The sequence below is a fragment of the Phocoena sinus genome, chromosome 14, assembly GCF_008692025.1.
Source record: "Phocoena sinus isolate mPhoSin1 chromosome 14, mPhoSin1.pri, whole genome shotgun sequence".
NCBI classification, from domain to species: domain Eukaryota; kingdom Metazoa; phylum Chordata; class Mammalia; order Artiodactyla; family Phocoenidae; genus Phocoena; species Phocoena sinus.
The window spans coordinates 26,476,900-26,492,829 of record NC_045776.1 but is presented as its reverse complement, the minus strand read 5'-3'; the positions used below and the strand labels follow the sequence as shown (position 1 = coordinate 26,492,829).

The 15,930-nt window shown below is 40.2% G+C and overlaps 1 protein-coding gene across 1 annotated transcript in view; it reads right to left on the bottom strand.

Annotated features, from left to right (window-relative positions):
• SKOR2 (SKI family transcriptional corepressor 2) overlaps positions 1–15,930 on the bottom strand; it is a 42,086-nt gene that overhangs the window by 16,957 nt on the left and 9,199 nt on the right. Inside the window, exons 5-6 of the mRNA XM_032603255.1 lie at positions 7,136–7,201; positions 6,657–6,755 (exon numbers count right to left, since the gene is read on the bottom strand). Coding sequence (XP_032459146.1) covers positions 6,657–6,755; positions 7,136–7,201 — 165 coding nt within the window. The remainder of the gene's footprint in view (positions 1–6,656; positions 6,756–7,135; positions 7,202–15,930) is intronic.

Sequence of the window (15,930 nt, the reverse complement as noted above, 5' to 3'; positions counted from 1 at the left end):
GGGCTGGCACCCACCTGTCATCTCAGGATGCTCTGGAGGTGGGTCAAAGCCCATAGGCTGGGTACCAGGCAACAGGAGTCAGTGCTCCGCAAACTGCCCTGCTTCCAGTGCCCTTGGCCCTGTACCTGGGCCAGAATACCTTCAGAAGATCAGTGTGTTTTCCAGATACCAGAGCACATCCCAAGCAGGTCTCCCTCTGTGAAGGAGAGGTCTGCCCTCTGAACCTCAGCAGCTTCTTCTGTCCCTCTCGGGCTCCGCAGTGCCTCTGATCAGGGTGATGCTGAGGTGGGTGGGAGATGAAGGGCTGCCTGAAGCTGGCTGTGGCACCTCCCTGGCAGCCCAGGAGAGTCTGATGTTGGAGAAGGAAATAGCTAAGGGTAATCTGCAGTGGAATGATGATAACTAGTCCTTACTTAATTCATGCTCATTGCTCTCTGATGGCACACATTACAATTCTTTAAGTTAAAGTGAAAAAAAAATGATGCTGTTAAAGTGCCGGAGAAATGGTGAATATTTTTATAAAATTGGAGTGAGGAAGGGCATCAAAGACAAAAAGCAAACAGGAAAGACTTACAGATTTGATTAGATAAAAAGTTAAAACTTTGGTATGACAATAAACACAAAACACCATAGTCAACATTTAAAAATGGACAGAAACAAAAGAATATTTGCAACATGACGAAGAATTAATATTTTAGTATATAAAGAGCTCACATAAACCAGGAGAAAATGAACATGTCAAAAGAAATATGGGGAGAGAATACGTGGGCATTCACAAAACATACAAATGGATGACAGACATGTGCAAAGTGTTCAATATCCCTAGCAATGAGAGAAAAGGATATAATTACAAGGAACCACTTTTTCCATTTAAGTTAGCAAAGATCTAAAGAAAAGATGATACGTGGTGTTCCAAGGATGGAAGTATAAATTAGTACAACCTTTCTGGAAAGCAACATAAAATTATGTATCAAGAGCTTTGAAAAGTTCATACTCTAACAGAAATTCTTTTAGGAGTTTATCCTAGGGAGATGATCATGGATTTGTACAAAGATTCAGTAACAACGATGCCTAAAACTTGGATAAACTTTAATGTCCAATATAAGAGTGCATTTATAGACTGTTAGGTAGTCTTGAAAAGAAGCTCATGTTAAGTGAAAAAAAGGAGGGTAAAAACTGGTGTGTATAATATTTCATTTTGTTTAAAAAATGATTTAATATGCACTAGAAAGGCTGAAACTCCAAAATGTTAACATTGGTTTCCTCTAGGTGACAGGATTATGGGTGATTTTTATTTTCTTTCCTTTATATTTCTGTATATTTAAACTTTTCTACAGCAAGCATGTGTATAACTTTAGAGAGATAAAGATTGTTAATTGGTGAGAGAAAAAAAAACTAAAAGTTTTGCTATGTTCTAAGGTTGATGAAGACATAATTTAAGGGGAGATGAAAATACCATTAAGCTGTTTACTCTAACGAGAATCACTTGAAACCCAACTATTTTTGGAAGACGATAGCATAAAAGGAGGTGGTAGAGAAAAGCACTGAAGGCTGTGCTCTGCAAACGTGGACAGTTTGAAAAGCCAAAGAGTTTTTCAAACAGCAACAAAAAGTATCCAGCCTACATACCTGGCACTAGAAATAAGAAGAGAACTCATATGGTAGATCTAGTTCCCCTGGTAGAGCCTACTCATCAAGCAATAGGCTTTGGGGCTTATTTCACTTACATAATCTTTATTTTGTTATCACTGCTTTTAAACAACGACAGAGACTTTTGATCTGTACCATGGTTTAGAATCCCCATCCCTGCTTCTCCAGAGGATGCTACAACAAAGAGAGAGGAAGGAAGGACGGAAACCACTGAACACAGAATGAATCTAGTAACAGCCACAGGTGAAAGATGGGACAACCATATTCAGGTAGATGAAATGTAGTTCGTTTTTAATAAGAAGTAACCTTAAAAGTAACTTGGAAAAGAAATTTTTTATAAAAATCTAAGACGATGACATGATCAAAATCTACCAGTTAAGTTTTTCACAAAACCCCAGCCATTAGTAGGTCTTCCCTGTTGTAAACCACTGGCCTTTCCACTTGCTTCTCTCAAATGCCATGAATTTGTCATCATACCTGCAAATCCAAGGACTCAACTCATGAGTCCTTGCTAATCTCCTTTATCAGTGATCCAATCTCATCTTCATTGTCAGTTTTAATCTCTTCGAATATGACTCCAATATTTATATCAACCATTGATTGAGAGTATGTCATGTTCCCACAATTTGCTGCAATGGGCAGCAACAGAAGACACTTTTCTGAAATTATTTACAACACTGTCGGGTAGAGGGTGAAACGATCAGAGAGGAGTGAACACAAAACACCCATGGAACTAGAAATAAACACAGGAGGACTTCAGCACAGAGTGCAAACTGCAAGAGCGGGAAGGCTTCCTGGAGGTGGCAGAGCTTGAGCTGTGTCCCAAATAATGAGGAGCACCTAGACAAGGGAGGCATTTGGACTAGAGAAACGCAGGGTGCAGAGGTGGAAAGTGAGGGGCGAGGGTGGTCCGCAGGGTAAGTGGAAGTGAGTAGGGGGAGAAGTGGAAATAAGCCTGGGTGGGCCGATTATGGAGGATTGTAAAAGCCAGTCAGGAGTTAGATGAGACGCGATACGGTCAGCAGTAGGGAATCACTACAGTGAGTGGAAGACGTGGTGCCAAAGGTAGATTTTTAGAAAGGCAGGGCTAATAGCAGCGAGCAGAAAGGGCTGGAGTGGGGAAGGGAGGTGAGGACGCAGGGCACCCCGCGGCAGCGACACAGGAGAGGGAGAGGGTGAGGGCCTTCTCCATTCGTGGCCTCATCCAGCAACCCTTTGGCAGGTCCCAGTCAGGCCTAGGCTCTGAAGTTATACTGATGGCCAGTGGCAAGAGAGTAAAATGAATGAAAAATGACAGCAAAGGCCTGAATACTGTAATAAAGGAAGGTGCAGGGTGTTGGAGGAGCCGGGAGGAAGGAGAGCTTCACTAGGGAAGGCAGACACAATGTGATGGCTGAAATGACTTCTGGATTTGCAGCCGCAAAAATGATCAGACCAAGGCTTCCCTGGTGGCGCAGTGGTTGGGAGTCCGCCTGCCGATGCAGGGGACACGGGTTCGTGCCCTGGTCCAGGAGGATCCCACATGCCGCGGAGCGGCTGGGCCCATGAGCCATGGCCGCTGGGCCTGCGCATCCGGAGCCTGTGCTCCGCAACGGGAGAGGCCACAACAGTGAGAGGCCCGCGTACCGCAAAAAAAAACCAAAAGCAGAAACAAAAAAAATGATCAGACCAGTCCTTAGTGGGAGAGCTTGGAATGGTGGCATCTTGGGGGCAGGGTCTCCAACCATTTACTCCTGTCCAATTAAACATGACTGTCATTGCAGGATGTGGGGCCAGCTGTCCTACTGTCACCTCAGTGACCTTGATAAAGGTGAAGCTCCTCGTCATCCATTTCCTCCAAACTCTTACTTCTACCCAGTCTAAATTACATTTCTCCCACCTTCCCTCAGGATCCCCTCCTGAGCTCTCTTCTCATGTTCTACCCAGGTGGTCAACTAAATGGATTGTCTCGTATCAAAGTAAGTTTCACTGCCTGTTTCAGCCTCTATAACTACAGCCCAGGAAAGCTCTAGAAGTTCTGATTTCTAATATCAGCTGGTTTACAATAAAGCCCCTGCAGGAATGTACATATTACCCTTAAAATGGTAACAGTCGCAGCAACGCACATTACTATGGATGAGTCACTAGTCGCCATGCGAAACACTTCATACGTTTAATCCTCTGCAACGCCACGAGATGGGTAGCAGTATTGTTCTACGGTTGAAAAGGGGGTTAGGTAACTTGCCTAAGGTTACTCAGTGGGGGAGTCAGTGTCCAAACCTGGAGACCCCGCTACAAGCCACCAGGCTCTCTGCTGCCTCCACCTGAATGGTGAATGCCTGCTTGCTCTGCGGTGTCCACTCCTTTCCTCCTCCCTGCATTTCCCCATCAGTCTTGCAGCTCTGGAAGCCTCTGTCCAGCAAGTGGAGAGACTTGCTTGTGCTTCCTCCTCCTCCCAACCTCTGCCCACAGAGTACGGAGGCCTGCTTTCTCCCCTCCGCCTCTTCCACTTTCCCCCCTCCCCCACCTCCTCCTTCCTCTCATCTTTATCCCCACTATTCTGTGCCATAGGTCACCCTCACTCCCAAAGCACAACAAGAGAAGCTCAGAAGTGTGGACCCATTCTAGACATGCTTTTCGAGAGCTCGATGCTAAGTTTCCTCTTCCTCCCCCTGCTGCGTCATGACCATCACCATCACTGCTGATGTCATCGAGCACTTATCCTGTGCTAGGGATGTGCTCAGACCTTCACGTGGAACCTCGCATTTGGTCCTCATCTTCCTGTGGGACAGGAATTATCCGGCCCACTTTACAGTTTCCAAGGTCCTACAGCCATGAGGTAGCAGAGCCACAAAGTATCTCAGGGTATTTTGAGCCTGGCTTCCTAACCGTCACAGGTGATAGCTTAGCTTAGGTCCCCAGTGCTCTAAGTGAACCGGGTTTGAAGTGTTGTGACTGTGAGTCCACCTCCTAGTAAAAAGCTCTTGCTGGGATTCCTCTCTGCTTCCTTCTGATGGCGGCTTTACAAAGTTCCGTCCTCCCCTTTCCATCTGAGCGAATCTAAATCTGTCTGCCAGCCTCATGGCCTCTCACATTTAGTTAACAAGCACGTAATGTGCATTTGCTATTTTCACCGGTGTGAAATTAACTGCCCCTTGGTGGTGTGTCTAAACCACGCATTATTCAAACTTGGGCACCACTTCCTTGGTCAGTGGAGTACACTGTAGATAAAAATGGGCAAAACTTTTCTGTTGTTGTTTAATTGAAGTGTTTCACATACATGGCAATCACAGAGGATTCATTTTAATTCACACCAGGAGGATGAGTGATGGGTCTGAATGGAAGCTGGACAGTTGTACTACGACATCCAAACTTTTTAAAAAACAGAAACACGTCCATGTTGTATGGTAGAGTAATTAGTAAGAAAATGTACAAATTACTTAATTCCTTAAAATGATGATTAGCTTTTATTAATGGGATAAATTATGGCTACACGGGTTTCACATGGAGTTAGGTGGATACTTTGGGGATCCAGTGGGATTTGGACTCACTCTACTGGATCTGCAAACTCAATAATTAGATAAACATCAGCTTAGAAGGGACACAAATCACTCAGTGTCTGCTCATCGCTGCAAGGAACTGTGCAGTCTTTTTTAAGATGTGGTTTTAGAAATGAGAGAATCCTGGATCCCTTGGAAGCACCTGTTTTTCAAGGTTTCAAAGATATTCTTAATATGTTTCTCTTTTTCTTGAAGCTACAAATGTCATGATGATCCCAACGTACTGTCAAAAGCTACTGGCCATTCTCCTCCCTTCCATCTTATTCTAAGCCTCAGCAGACATTCTCCAAATTCAAAATACTGAAGCATCGTGAGCTCCAAACCTCCCTTGCGGATACTGACAGATCACAAACTTGACCGACCCTATCGCTCCTTGGGGCCAGAACTCTCCTCCATCATGAGTCCTCTTCATTCTTATCCCTGCTAAGCAGGCTGGTGGAACTTAGTTTGACATGTTACCAGGATCCCAGTACTATTCAAAACTGCTACCCGAGAGGGCATGTCTTTCAGTTTGTGTTGATGATTACATTTGAGAAGCCCTGGCGAGTGCAGACCTTTGTGCTCATACTATTAAACTTGTCACAATTACTGAAAAATCTTTTTCTGGATGTTTGCCTATGGCTCTACCACAGGAATTACCAACATGAGCTTTGTGATGCCTGGATTAAAAAACAAAGGGCACTGACATTCTAAAAAAGTGTCCCTGAAAAAATTAATATTAAATGTATATAATTTAAAATATGACTAAATGAGACTCCAAAAAGCTCGAAAAACACTACTGTGATGTATTTGTCCAAATGTGATTCAGAACACGACAGGTGAATTTTAGAAATCTGGACACCTATCATAGGTCTTTCTGAAATTCTAGGACTCTGGGAGTAGAGACAATAGTTTTTATGCCACAGTTTCTCTTGCCACCAAATTTGGAATGGAATTTTATTACTAAATATGTATGGAGAATCCCCAACTACTAAAATTGTACTAATTTTAATTAATAAAATATGTGTACATTGAATTGTTAAATTTTAAATCTTCATGTCTCAAGCACCAGGCAGCTCTCTAGCACTATCTGAGGATAAGAATGAACTGTTCTTTTGTTTTTCCTACCTTAGAGAAAAAAATACCTGAGTAATTCTTTTGTTTTAAAAAATATTAATATTTCTGACTATTTAAATATATCTACATATTTAATGGTATATTTGCATACATGTTTAAAATGTACACAATACATATGCACAGATCCACATATACCAATAGAATAAACACCAAAAGGTTCTTATAAGAAATTTTATCTGTCAGCTGATTCAAAGCATAAATAACAGGCTAAAATTTCCAAACACTTTGAGACCACCGGAAGACCCTGTGGTACTTTGTGTAATCACATAATATTTAGAAGCCTATCCTTATGCCTAATAATAGAAATGTCATCAAATATCATAAGGCAATGAAATAAAAGTGATTTCTTACTGAATACTGGGAAAGATGTATTTCCTTTTAACACCTGGAATTCTTGTTCTAGTCGTCTCCGCAAATCTATTTGTTCAAATAAAACCTTCTGAAGTTCTTCTAATAAAGAAAAAAAGAAGAGTCATTTTACTAATCTTTACAAATAACTCTCCAGAGGACTGTTATATATAGCAATTTATTATTATAAGACAAAATATTTTACCAGTTTAAAAAGTGTCGCATAGACATAGGATAGATTTTGTGCAGAAATCCATGAATATAAATCAATGTAATGTATTATTTTAAAGGATTATTTTACAGTGTCATGTATTGATTGATATGTATGCATTAATCTCAATTATATCCACCCCATGGTCCATATATTATTCATATGTTGCTTGTCAAGCTTAAAATATAGTGTAGAACAAAAATATCCTCCTATTATCTCTTCAGTCTTTTAAAGCTAAGAGAAGTTCTACAGAATTAAAACTTTTCTTTACCTTTCCCCATATTTTCTACATCCTTTCTGAGTGAATGAGGTGAATTTGTCTCTTGTGTGTGTTCACCTTTAAAAAAAAAGGAGAAAAAATATTAGTTTTGGGTAGGCTATTTTCTGCAAGTTGTTATTTTCACTTTCTATTAATATCTACAAAAGAGTCTTTTAAATATAACTTCAAGGTGGAAGTCCTCGGGGCCAAACGTTGTCCTCATTTACTCGTGTATCATTCCCCTGAACCATGGAGGGGAGTGACAGAAAATGAGGGCCGAGTCCACCTAGACTGTGACGACAGCTCCATGAAAGCAGACTCCTGACGTCAGCCTCCCTCCCAGCCCCTACCACTGCCCAGCCTTTACAACCAAGCTAACTGCTAGAAGGGCAAAAGAGGAGGTTGAACAGCTGACATTTCTGGGAGAAATCTGATCAGACTCCCTCTCTTCCTAGAGGTGAAGAAGGCTGATTTTATTGGGAAGGCACCCAAGACCACGGAAACAGAAGCCTCCAGCCTTCTTGGGCCACCAAAATGTGGGGTGGTGAAAAAGAAGTGAGAGGAGGCTTTAGCTGTCCCTGGGAGAGAAGTTATGAGCCTGGAGTGGTTTCCTAATAATTGATAGCTTTTTTAAAAAGAAATCAACCGAAAAGAAAGACGTGAAATGAGTTATGTTACTTTGTAATAGTCATATGCTTGCTGATGATAATTTCTTAACTACTCGTCTTCAAACAGTATAAACTGTATTGTGGATAGAAGTCAGATTGCTGTTCTTAACTATTTTGCTTCTGTGCTAACTAGAATGATGATAAGCTAAGAAAATGTGTATATCTACAGTCATAAATTGAGTCTATATAATCCAGAAAACATAAACAGAGCAAAGAAATGCAATCATTCTGCTATCAGAATTAAAAAGGGCTTCAACTCATTTTCTGCAATTACCCACATAATTAAGCTTTCCGTTTTCATCTATAGAGATATGGCAGTGCAGACAAAGGTGCTCTGAGAAGGTTTCCTCTATCCCCCTCCTCTGCCCCCAGGTTAGCTCTTCCATGTCCTTGGTGCCGTTTGCTTCCAGCCTTCTGCACCTACTAGGCAGGCTACCTGGAGGCGGGGCTCTGTCTTTTCCGCATGGCCAGTGCCTTGCACAGTGCTAGACACATACTCATATTCAATAAAATGTCTTCAGCTGTCACTGAAAGGGACCCTAGGAGGTCACAAATTCTAAATCATAGCACAAGTTAGATGCATCGTTTCAATTCTGTTCTCGTATCTTTTCATTTCCCTTCCTCAGCAAGAAACGGAGTGAAATGGTCCCGGGCACTTCCAGGAATACTGGGGAATTTCATTATCAAGGGAAAAATTTCTGCAAAGAGGGAAACAGAATTTCTTCCCAAAGTGGCAGCCTACAATATGAAGGACGGACAGAAAAGTCCTCAACCTGATATTATAAATGGCGATTCTGCAGTCCACATGATGACTGTGGATGTGTGCGCAGGTATGCATGTGTGCATATGTGTGTATGAAAATACAAATGTACAAATATTCCCAAGCATGTGCACAGTTACGGGAAGGCACTTCCTCTGGCTCCCCATCATCAGGACAACAATATCCAGGGCATCCTGAGTTCCTTAATGGCAGCCATTTTCTGTACTATCTATGTCATATTTGCACAAACTTATTCTCATTTTCATCTTGGACGTGACCTCTCTCTGTAGGCTTTTGAACATTAATACCTTGGCTTTCTTCTCCATATAATAAATAATGAGGAAATACCGGTGAAGCATTTTAAATACAGACCTCAACGTAATTCCTACAAACTACTATTATCTAAAAGAAGAGTAACACAAATGTTGGTAACAAATTGTAAATGTATAAACCAAGAATAATGATATTTTTAAATGAAGATAAATGCATATTATGTGCAGTTTTACCTATGTTTACTTTAGTCTCAGTTAACCAGATGTTAAATGCATAGATGTTTCATACCCACATACAATATTGAGGTTAAACAAGAAAAGAAATGAACATGCACACATCTCTGCATCTATCTACAGAGCAGGATGAGATTTTATCATTCTACAACTTTCCCAACCCCTCAAGACATGATTTAAATGAGATAGTTAGTTTCTGAATAGGGAACTCTAGAAGCCATTTCCTTATCACATTAGAGACCAGCTTCTTTCTGACCTACTAGTGTATTTTGTGGACTGTTTACCTTATATTACATTTCAACTAGATAATTAACTTAAAAAATTAAAATAATATATGTAAAATTGCATTTCTTTTCTACTTCACAGATAGGAGGTTTACATTAGTATGAAGCATTAAACAAATAGCTAGTAAATAAAACTATATTAACCACAGGTGAATCTACCGATGACATTAATAATACGCTTTTCATCCGCTTTGTGAAGGATTAATTAATATTTTACATGTGTCTATTTGAAACAGGTATTTTGCTGCAACTTCTCAGAAAAATCTGTCAGTTTTGAGCTTAGAAGATTCAAATTTCTCACTTGCAAAGCGTTTTAAAAAATGGTTCAATGTTAGGTAAATAAGGAGCACAGAAGCTTCAGCTGCCTTTTGTGTATCTTTCACTGGACCGTTGCCTTTTGCATATTACTAATCTGTGAAAACCAGATTGTTAATGGTGGTTAAAAATGACCTCTGGGAGCCTGGATATGTTTGTTCACTATTACTGCTAATGTTTTCCATCTGGTTTAAAAAAAAAGGCAGTCTAATACTAGATTAAATAAATGAGATTTAGTTGACAATGAGCTTTCCAGTTTTATAAATATTCCATCAGGTTAAATGCATTTTACTTTTCCAAAATTAATGAATGCATTTGGAGAAATCCCCAAACTAAAATTCTTACTTTCCTTCCCATTATATCCCCCCTTTAAAAAAAAGTGACAAAAAGGCCAGGGTGGCGGGGGGCCATAGAGATCTTAACTGTAAAAGAAAATAATTGAGTGGCTTAAAGTTGGAGAGTGATGGATAATTAGGGCATAAAAGGCATCCAGTGGACTGATATGATGAGGACCTGCTGCTCAGTGATGAGTCCACATCAGTTCTCCACAAGCACATGCTCACAGGGCCAGTTAACTGTGACCTGCATCGTTGCCCATGAATCCTGCTCGCCCCAGGGGGGCAGAGGCAGGGTGATGCCACATCAGAGAAACTATACCTCTGCTGAGTGCAGCAGGGGCCAGGGAGCTTGGAGCCACACGGTCCCTGCTTCCCTGGTCTCTCCAGGGTCCTCCAGGGCCAGGTGGTCCCACATCCCAGGGGAAAGCTCCACCCCACCCTTGGATCGGCCCTTACACAGCCATCAGAAATTGGAAGTACAAGAGGGATGGATGTGAGAATACACCATGCCAAAGCAGACATGAGCAGTAAATAGCAGATGAAGGGGAGACTGGAGTATCAAAAGGGGGGAATAAAAAGAAAGACCAAAACAGCCAGTAGATTCACCAGCACTACGTTTCAAGGCACAATGGTAATGGCTTTCTCTTAAACATTATGGCACACCTCTGCTCGAGCACCTGCATTGTTTCCCCATGGTCGACATTGCAGAATCCACTCAACTCCTCCCCGGGAGACTCCAGGTTCTCCTGTAACCTTGTCCCATCCGGCTCAGCCAAGCTGTATTTCTCTGTCACTAAGCACAAACCTTTTACCCAAGACAGATTCTTATTTCTCACATCTGCTGGCTCTGCTTTATGTTGTTTCTCTTCCCTGCGGTGTCCCCCTCCTCTCCCCATCCACCCCAAATCAGAAAGCCACCCAGGTGTCATTTACTCTTTCATAAAACCTTTCCCAACTTCTTCAGATGCCACTGATCTGTTCCTTTCTGGGCTGAAGTTCTAAGTCCTTGTCATCTTTACTCTGCCACCTTGTACCCAATATTCTAATGCTTCACCTATGCTAGTCTGATCTTCCTCAGCTAGAAAATCTGCTTTCTGAAGGCAGAGAGATCCTGCCCTACAGGTAACCCCCATCACCTCAACCCTAGGGAGGGGTACAAATGTATTCCACACACACTTGTTGTACTTCATTTAATCCAATTTGGTTTGTGAAAGAAATATAAACTAATGCTATCGTAAATCCTCAGTTGTCATAAGGTTTTTAAAGCACTAACTCATTCCTACGAACGAACAAGCACATTTTGATCCATTGTATGGTCTAAGAATTACTCTATATTTTCAGTTTACTGGGGAAGTTTGTGATTGTTTCCTTTTTTGTTCCTACCTGACATTTTGAAAATTTCTTTCAGGGACAAATAAAACTGTAGCACTGAATGTTAACTGAGACATGAAGATACTAATTCTCGTATGTGTCTGCCATGGCCTCCAGCAGCAAAAATACCTTACAATTTTAAAAAGCTCACTTAATTTTAAGAGCCAAATGAGTAGGTCAGATGACCTGTTCTGTTGGTGGTCATGAGATGGGAGGAGAAGTTGATTAAAAGATATTACTGTTCTCAGGCTAAACTTGAATTCAATAAATAAGATATTTAAGTATTGTACCTTGTATGTGTATAGGGCATCAAAGTATATAGAGTACAATATAAAATGCCTGACATTGGACGAAGAGTAAAAATTTTAGCATTCCCCCATCCCTTCTATGGCAATACATCCTCCTTCCTTCTCCTTTCAATCCCACTCCTTTTCCTACCCCTTATCTTGGCTGTCTCCCTTTTAAAGTCTCCTTTGAGCCTGCAGCCAGCACTCAGGGGCACTACCCCAGCCTGCAGCCCTAGGGGCTAGCAAGTTGCTTGTCATTGAAAGGTCCTCTCTGTTCCCCCAGGATTGTTGTTGACAACAACTGATGAAAAACATTTGGAAAAAGTGCATTTCAGAAAATGCACGCTGAAGGGCAAATTTAGTCAATGAAACTATTTTAGTTTGGGGCTGTGTCTATACATGAAATTCACATGGATTCTAATATTTAGGTGAGGAATAAAAAATTTCAGTCAAACATCCAGATGTTTCCATAGTTCGTGGGGACTCGTGCTATCGCATGTGTTCTAGTGCAGGGGAGCAGACCCCGGAAGGGAAGGCAAGATCTGCGTGCGAAGCTACCAACGGTGTCTAGCTGCAGTTCCCAGGGCACTGTCACGCCCTCAGGGCAGGCTGGGCTTGCCCTCTGCCTCCTAACAGCCTCAGCACAGGCCTGGCCTCTGTTGATCAAGAGAGACTCCTCTTATATATGTTTAACTCCCAAACAAACACTGAATTTTAATAATTAATCTTAGCTTTATAATCTGACTTAATTTAAAATTTCTGGAAGTTTAATTTTCTCTTTCCCTAACAATCTACCTTAGAGGTACAATTTGGATGGGGTCAAAGTTAATCTACAGTTTGTATAACTAGTACAATGAACAAGAACCAAAATTTAGCACAACGTATGGTTTAGAGAGGTTTCTAAGAACATTTTGCATTAAGGCATTAAAAAATCAATTACACGGAAAGCAGAGTTAAGTAATTTTCTCCTCTATCAGTGGGACATGGACTTCTGTTAATTTCTTGGTGTTAAATTCTACATTAAACTCATCCCCTGTGACGTCTGGCACGGTAGTGAGGTCATAGAACAGAAAAGAAAATCATATCACTGGAGAGGGTATGCTGCAAAATGAACTAACTATTAACTCCATTAGCCAAAAAAGGGAACAAGAGCAAGATTAATATTTGTGAGTTTATAGTTAACTAAGAATTACAACAAAATTTACAGTTCATGATAAAAATTTATCGTGAGTTACGTACACATTGCTTCTGAATCAGTATATCAGATTTCGTTGATTAGTGAATTGTGAGTTCATTTAGAATTCTCTTAAGTTTTAGAACTTGTGTCGTCAATTAATGCTATTTTTTATTTTTTTCTGAAGAGTTTTTTATTGTCCTTCTCTATCTCCTTGATTTTCATATAAATTATTAAAAACCACAAGAAAGGGCTTCCCTGGTGGCGCAGTGGTTGAGAGTCCGCCTGCCGATGCAGGGGACACGGGTTCGTGCCTCGGTCCGGGAAGATCCCACATGCCGCAGAGCATCTGGGCCCATGAGCCATGGCCGCTGAGCCTGCGCATCCGGAGCCCGTGCTCCGCAACGGAAGAGGCCACAACAGTGAGAGGCCCGCGTACCGCAAAAAAAAAAAAAAAAAAAAAAAACCACAAGAAGGAAAATGTTTCCATAAATAAAAAGAAATTTATATTTGAAATATGGGGATTAGCTAATTTTGAATACATATATTTAAATACCTCAAAATTCGTTGTTCATAAAAATGTCAGTAGTAACTTAGAGGTGGATAAACTGAGGCCAAAGTACTTAAAGGGCTTGCCCAAAGTCATCTAGTAAGTGAGAGAATTAAAACTCAGATCTACTAGTCTGTGCTTTTTAGAATTTTTCTTCTTTTTCTTTTACTTTTTTTAAAAAAAATCATAAGCGTGTTCTAAAATAGAATGGAATAATAAATCAGAGCGCCTCATCTGCTATATATTCATGAGAAGTGTAACTGCTTCTTACTATTCTCAGAAATCCATCCATAGCATATTAAGTACACTGGAGAATTATACCAGTGAAAATCAAATTGATTTTAAAACTTCTATACATATGACAAGATGCAGCCACTCTCAGAGTCCAATGGTTCTGGCGTTTCTACAATGAAAGGGATTGGAATTGAGGATGACTCCACTTTACGCGATTTCCTTGACCTGCAATAGCTTTCAGCTGTCTCACCAGCTTACCCCACTGCATTCAATTTCAAATCACTTAACTTCACTAAAGTTATTCAAAACGGATATGCAAAGCCTTACTCTGGGATTGCATGCAAAATGCTGTCATTTATATTTTTGAGTAGGTAATATTTTGACCAAGCTGCCATCCCCCTAATCTATATTACTTGGCTGTAAAGCAATGGGTCTTATTTTAAAGAGACCTACAGATAAAAGTTCTGGCTTCTGGGGCATTTTGGCTGCTTAAAACTTTATGTTTGGTCCTTCTAATTATAAAGAAGTATAATATCTGCTATGAGTAAGGTTAATGACCATTAACAGGGAGGTTTTTGAAAAAATCATTAAAAAATGTAATCTTTTTGAAATCGCTGAAAAGTAACAGTTACCAATAGGGCTGAAAGGTTGAACAAAGGCCAAACTTAATTAAAATGATGAACTAAAAAAATGAACTGGAACTAAATATTGTTGCTAAACTGAATTTGTATTAGGGATAAATTAAAGCAAGTACTTATCATTTAAAGATAAGTCTGTATCTTTACTTGTTTAGAGAAAGGTCAGAAATTTCCTGATAAACTACATTTATGATTGTTGTGGGAGTGAAAAATTCATGTAAAAATCAAAAATTGCATACTGACTTATTAGGTAGTTTGAAAAGACATTTCATTCTTCTATGTTATACTGTATATGCACAGAAATAAAACATTGATATTTTCCAATAATGATGATTGAATTAAACGTTGGCTAAAGGGACAATATGGTTATATAAACCTTTTTGGATGTTATGTTGTGTAGACTGCTATTATAGTATTCATACTGCCTTACACCTTATCTGTCCCCTCCTTTTGATTGGAAGCAACTTGAGAGCAGGGACTGGCATTGATTCTATCTCTGAATCTCCAGAGCCTAGCAAAATACCTAGCATACAGTAGGTATTCTGAAATATTTGGGGAGTAATTGAGTAAATAAACAAATGAATGCTATCATGTACATGTGGAAGTTAACAGTTGTTACATGGGGAGAAGTAGCTCCATTCACCCACAAGGTGTTCCAGATAAAGCATTCTACTGCTACCACTACAAAGCAGTTCATCACAGGCTTCATAATCTCTTTGGCTCATCTGGATTTTTGACACTTTGCTAAATGAACGGGTTCTTGGTGTCTGATCACAAGTAAATACATTAATACCAAAACACAGGCCAATTGGGTGACCATTTTGGGATTTTCTCAAATGTGCATTCCAGTGTGAAGACCATGAGCTGATCTTTCCTACAAGCAAGGACAGTTGAAGGTACAGCGAGTCCTACAACAACCCAAACTCCTTAACACTTTCTGGTGTTTAAAATATCTTCTCTGCAGGCTCAGCAAAGGAACCATGAGGGTGAAATTCTTGTGACCCAAGATTCCAAGATAAATTTAACAAAATATACTCTTCACCCAAACATTTGTTCATGTCAATAATATATTTTCATCCTTTCCACGTCCCACCTGTCTCACATTCAATACAGGATAATAATAATATGATATAACCTACTACCTACATACTTCTCTGAATAATGTGAGAATGAAACTGTAATACAGAATATCAATGTGGAGCAAGTTTCTCTGGGAATCTGTATCAAATTAATTATTGTGAGGGAGGGACTAGTAATACATCAATAGCATGACTAGGTGTTATTACCAACATAACTATCGACTGTACTGCCCTGAGCTCCAGACACTGTGGAATTTTTATGTGAACACCGATCCTGATTATACTTTTATTTACATCCTTTTGACATTTGTATTTCCATCTGAACATCAGACAACAGTGGATTCTGTAGTTATTGACCCACTCTGGCTATCATGCTTGGGGTTCTAATGACTTTTTTAGGGTTTATTGAACTTCCTAAGTATGGGGGAACCAAATCCCTTCCAAGGCCAGGAGGAACTTGTTTTCAAATGAAAACAGTCCAGCTATTCAAATCGGAGGAAGATGAAGAAGAGAAATTCAGTTTTTAACAAATCTATAGAGACTGTTCATGTACACGTAATGAAGAGAATATAATTCAGTAAAGAAATCAGTATGTTCTAATAC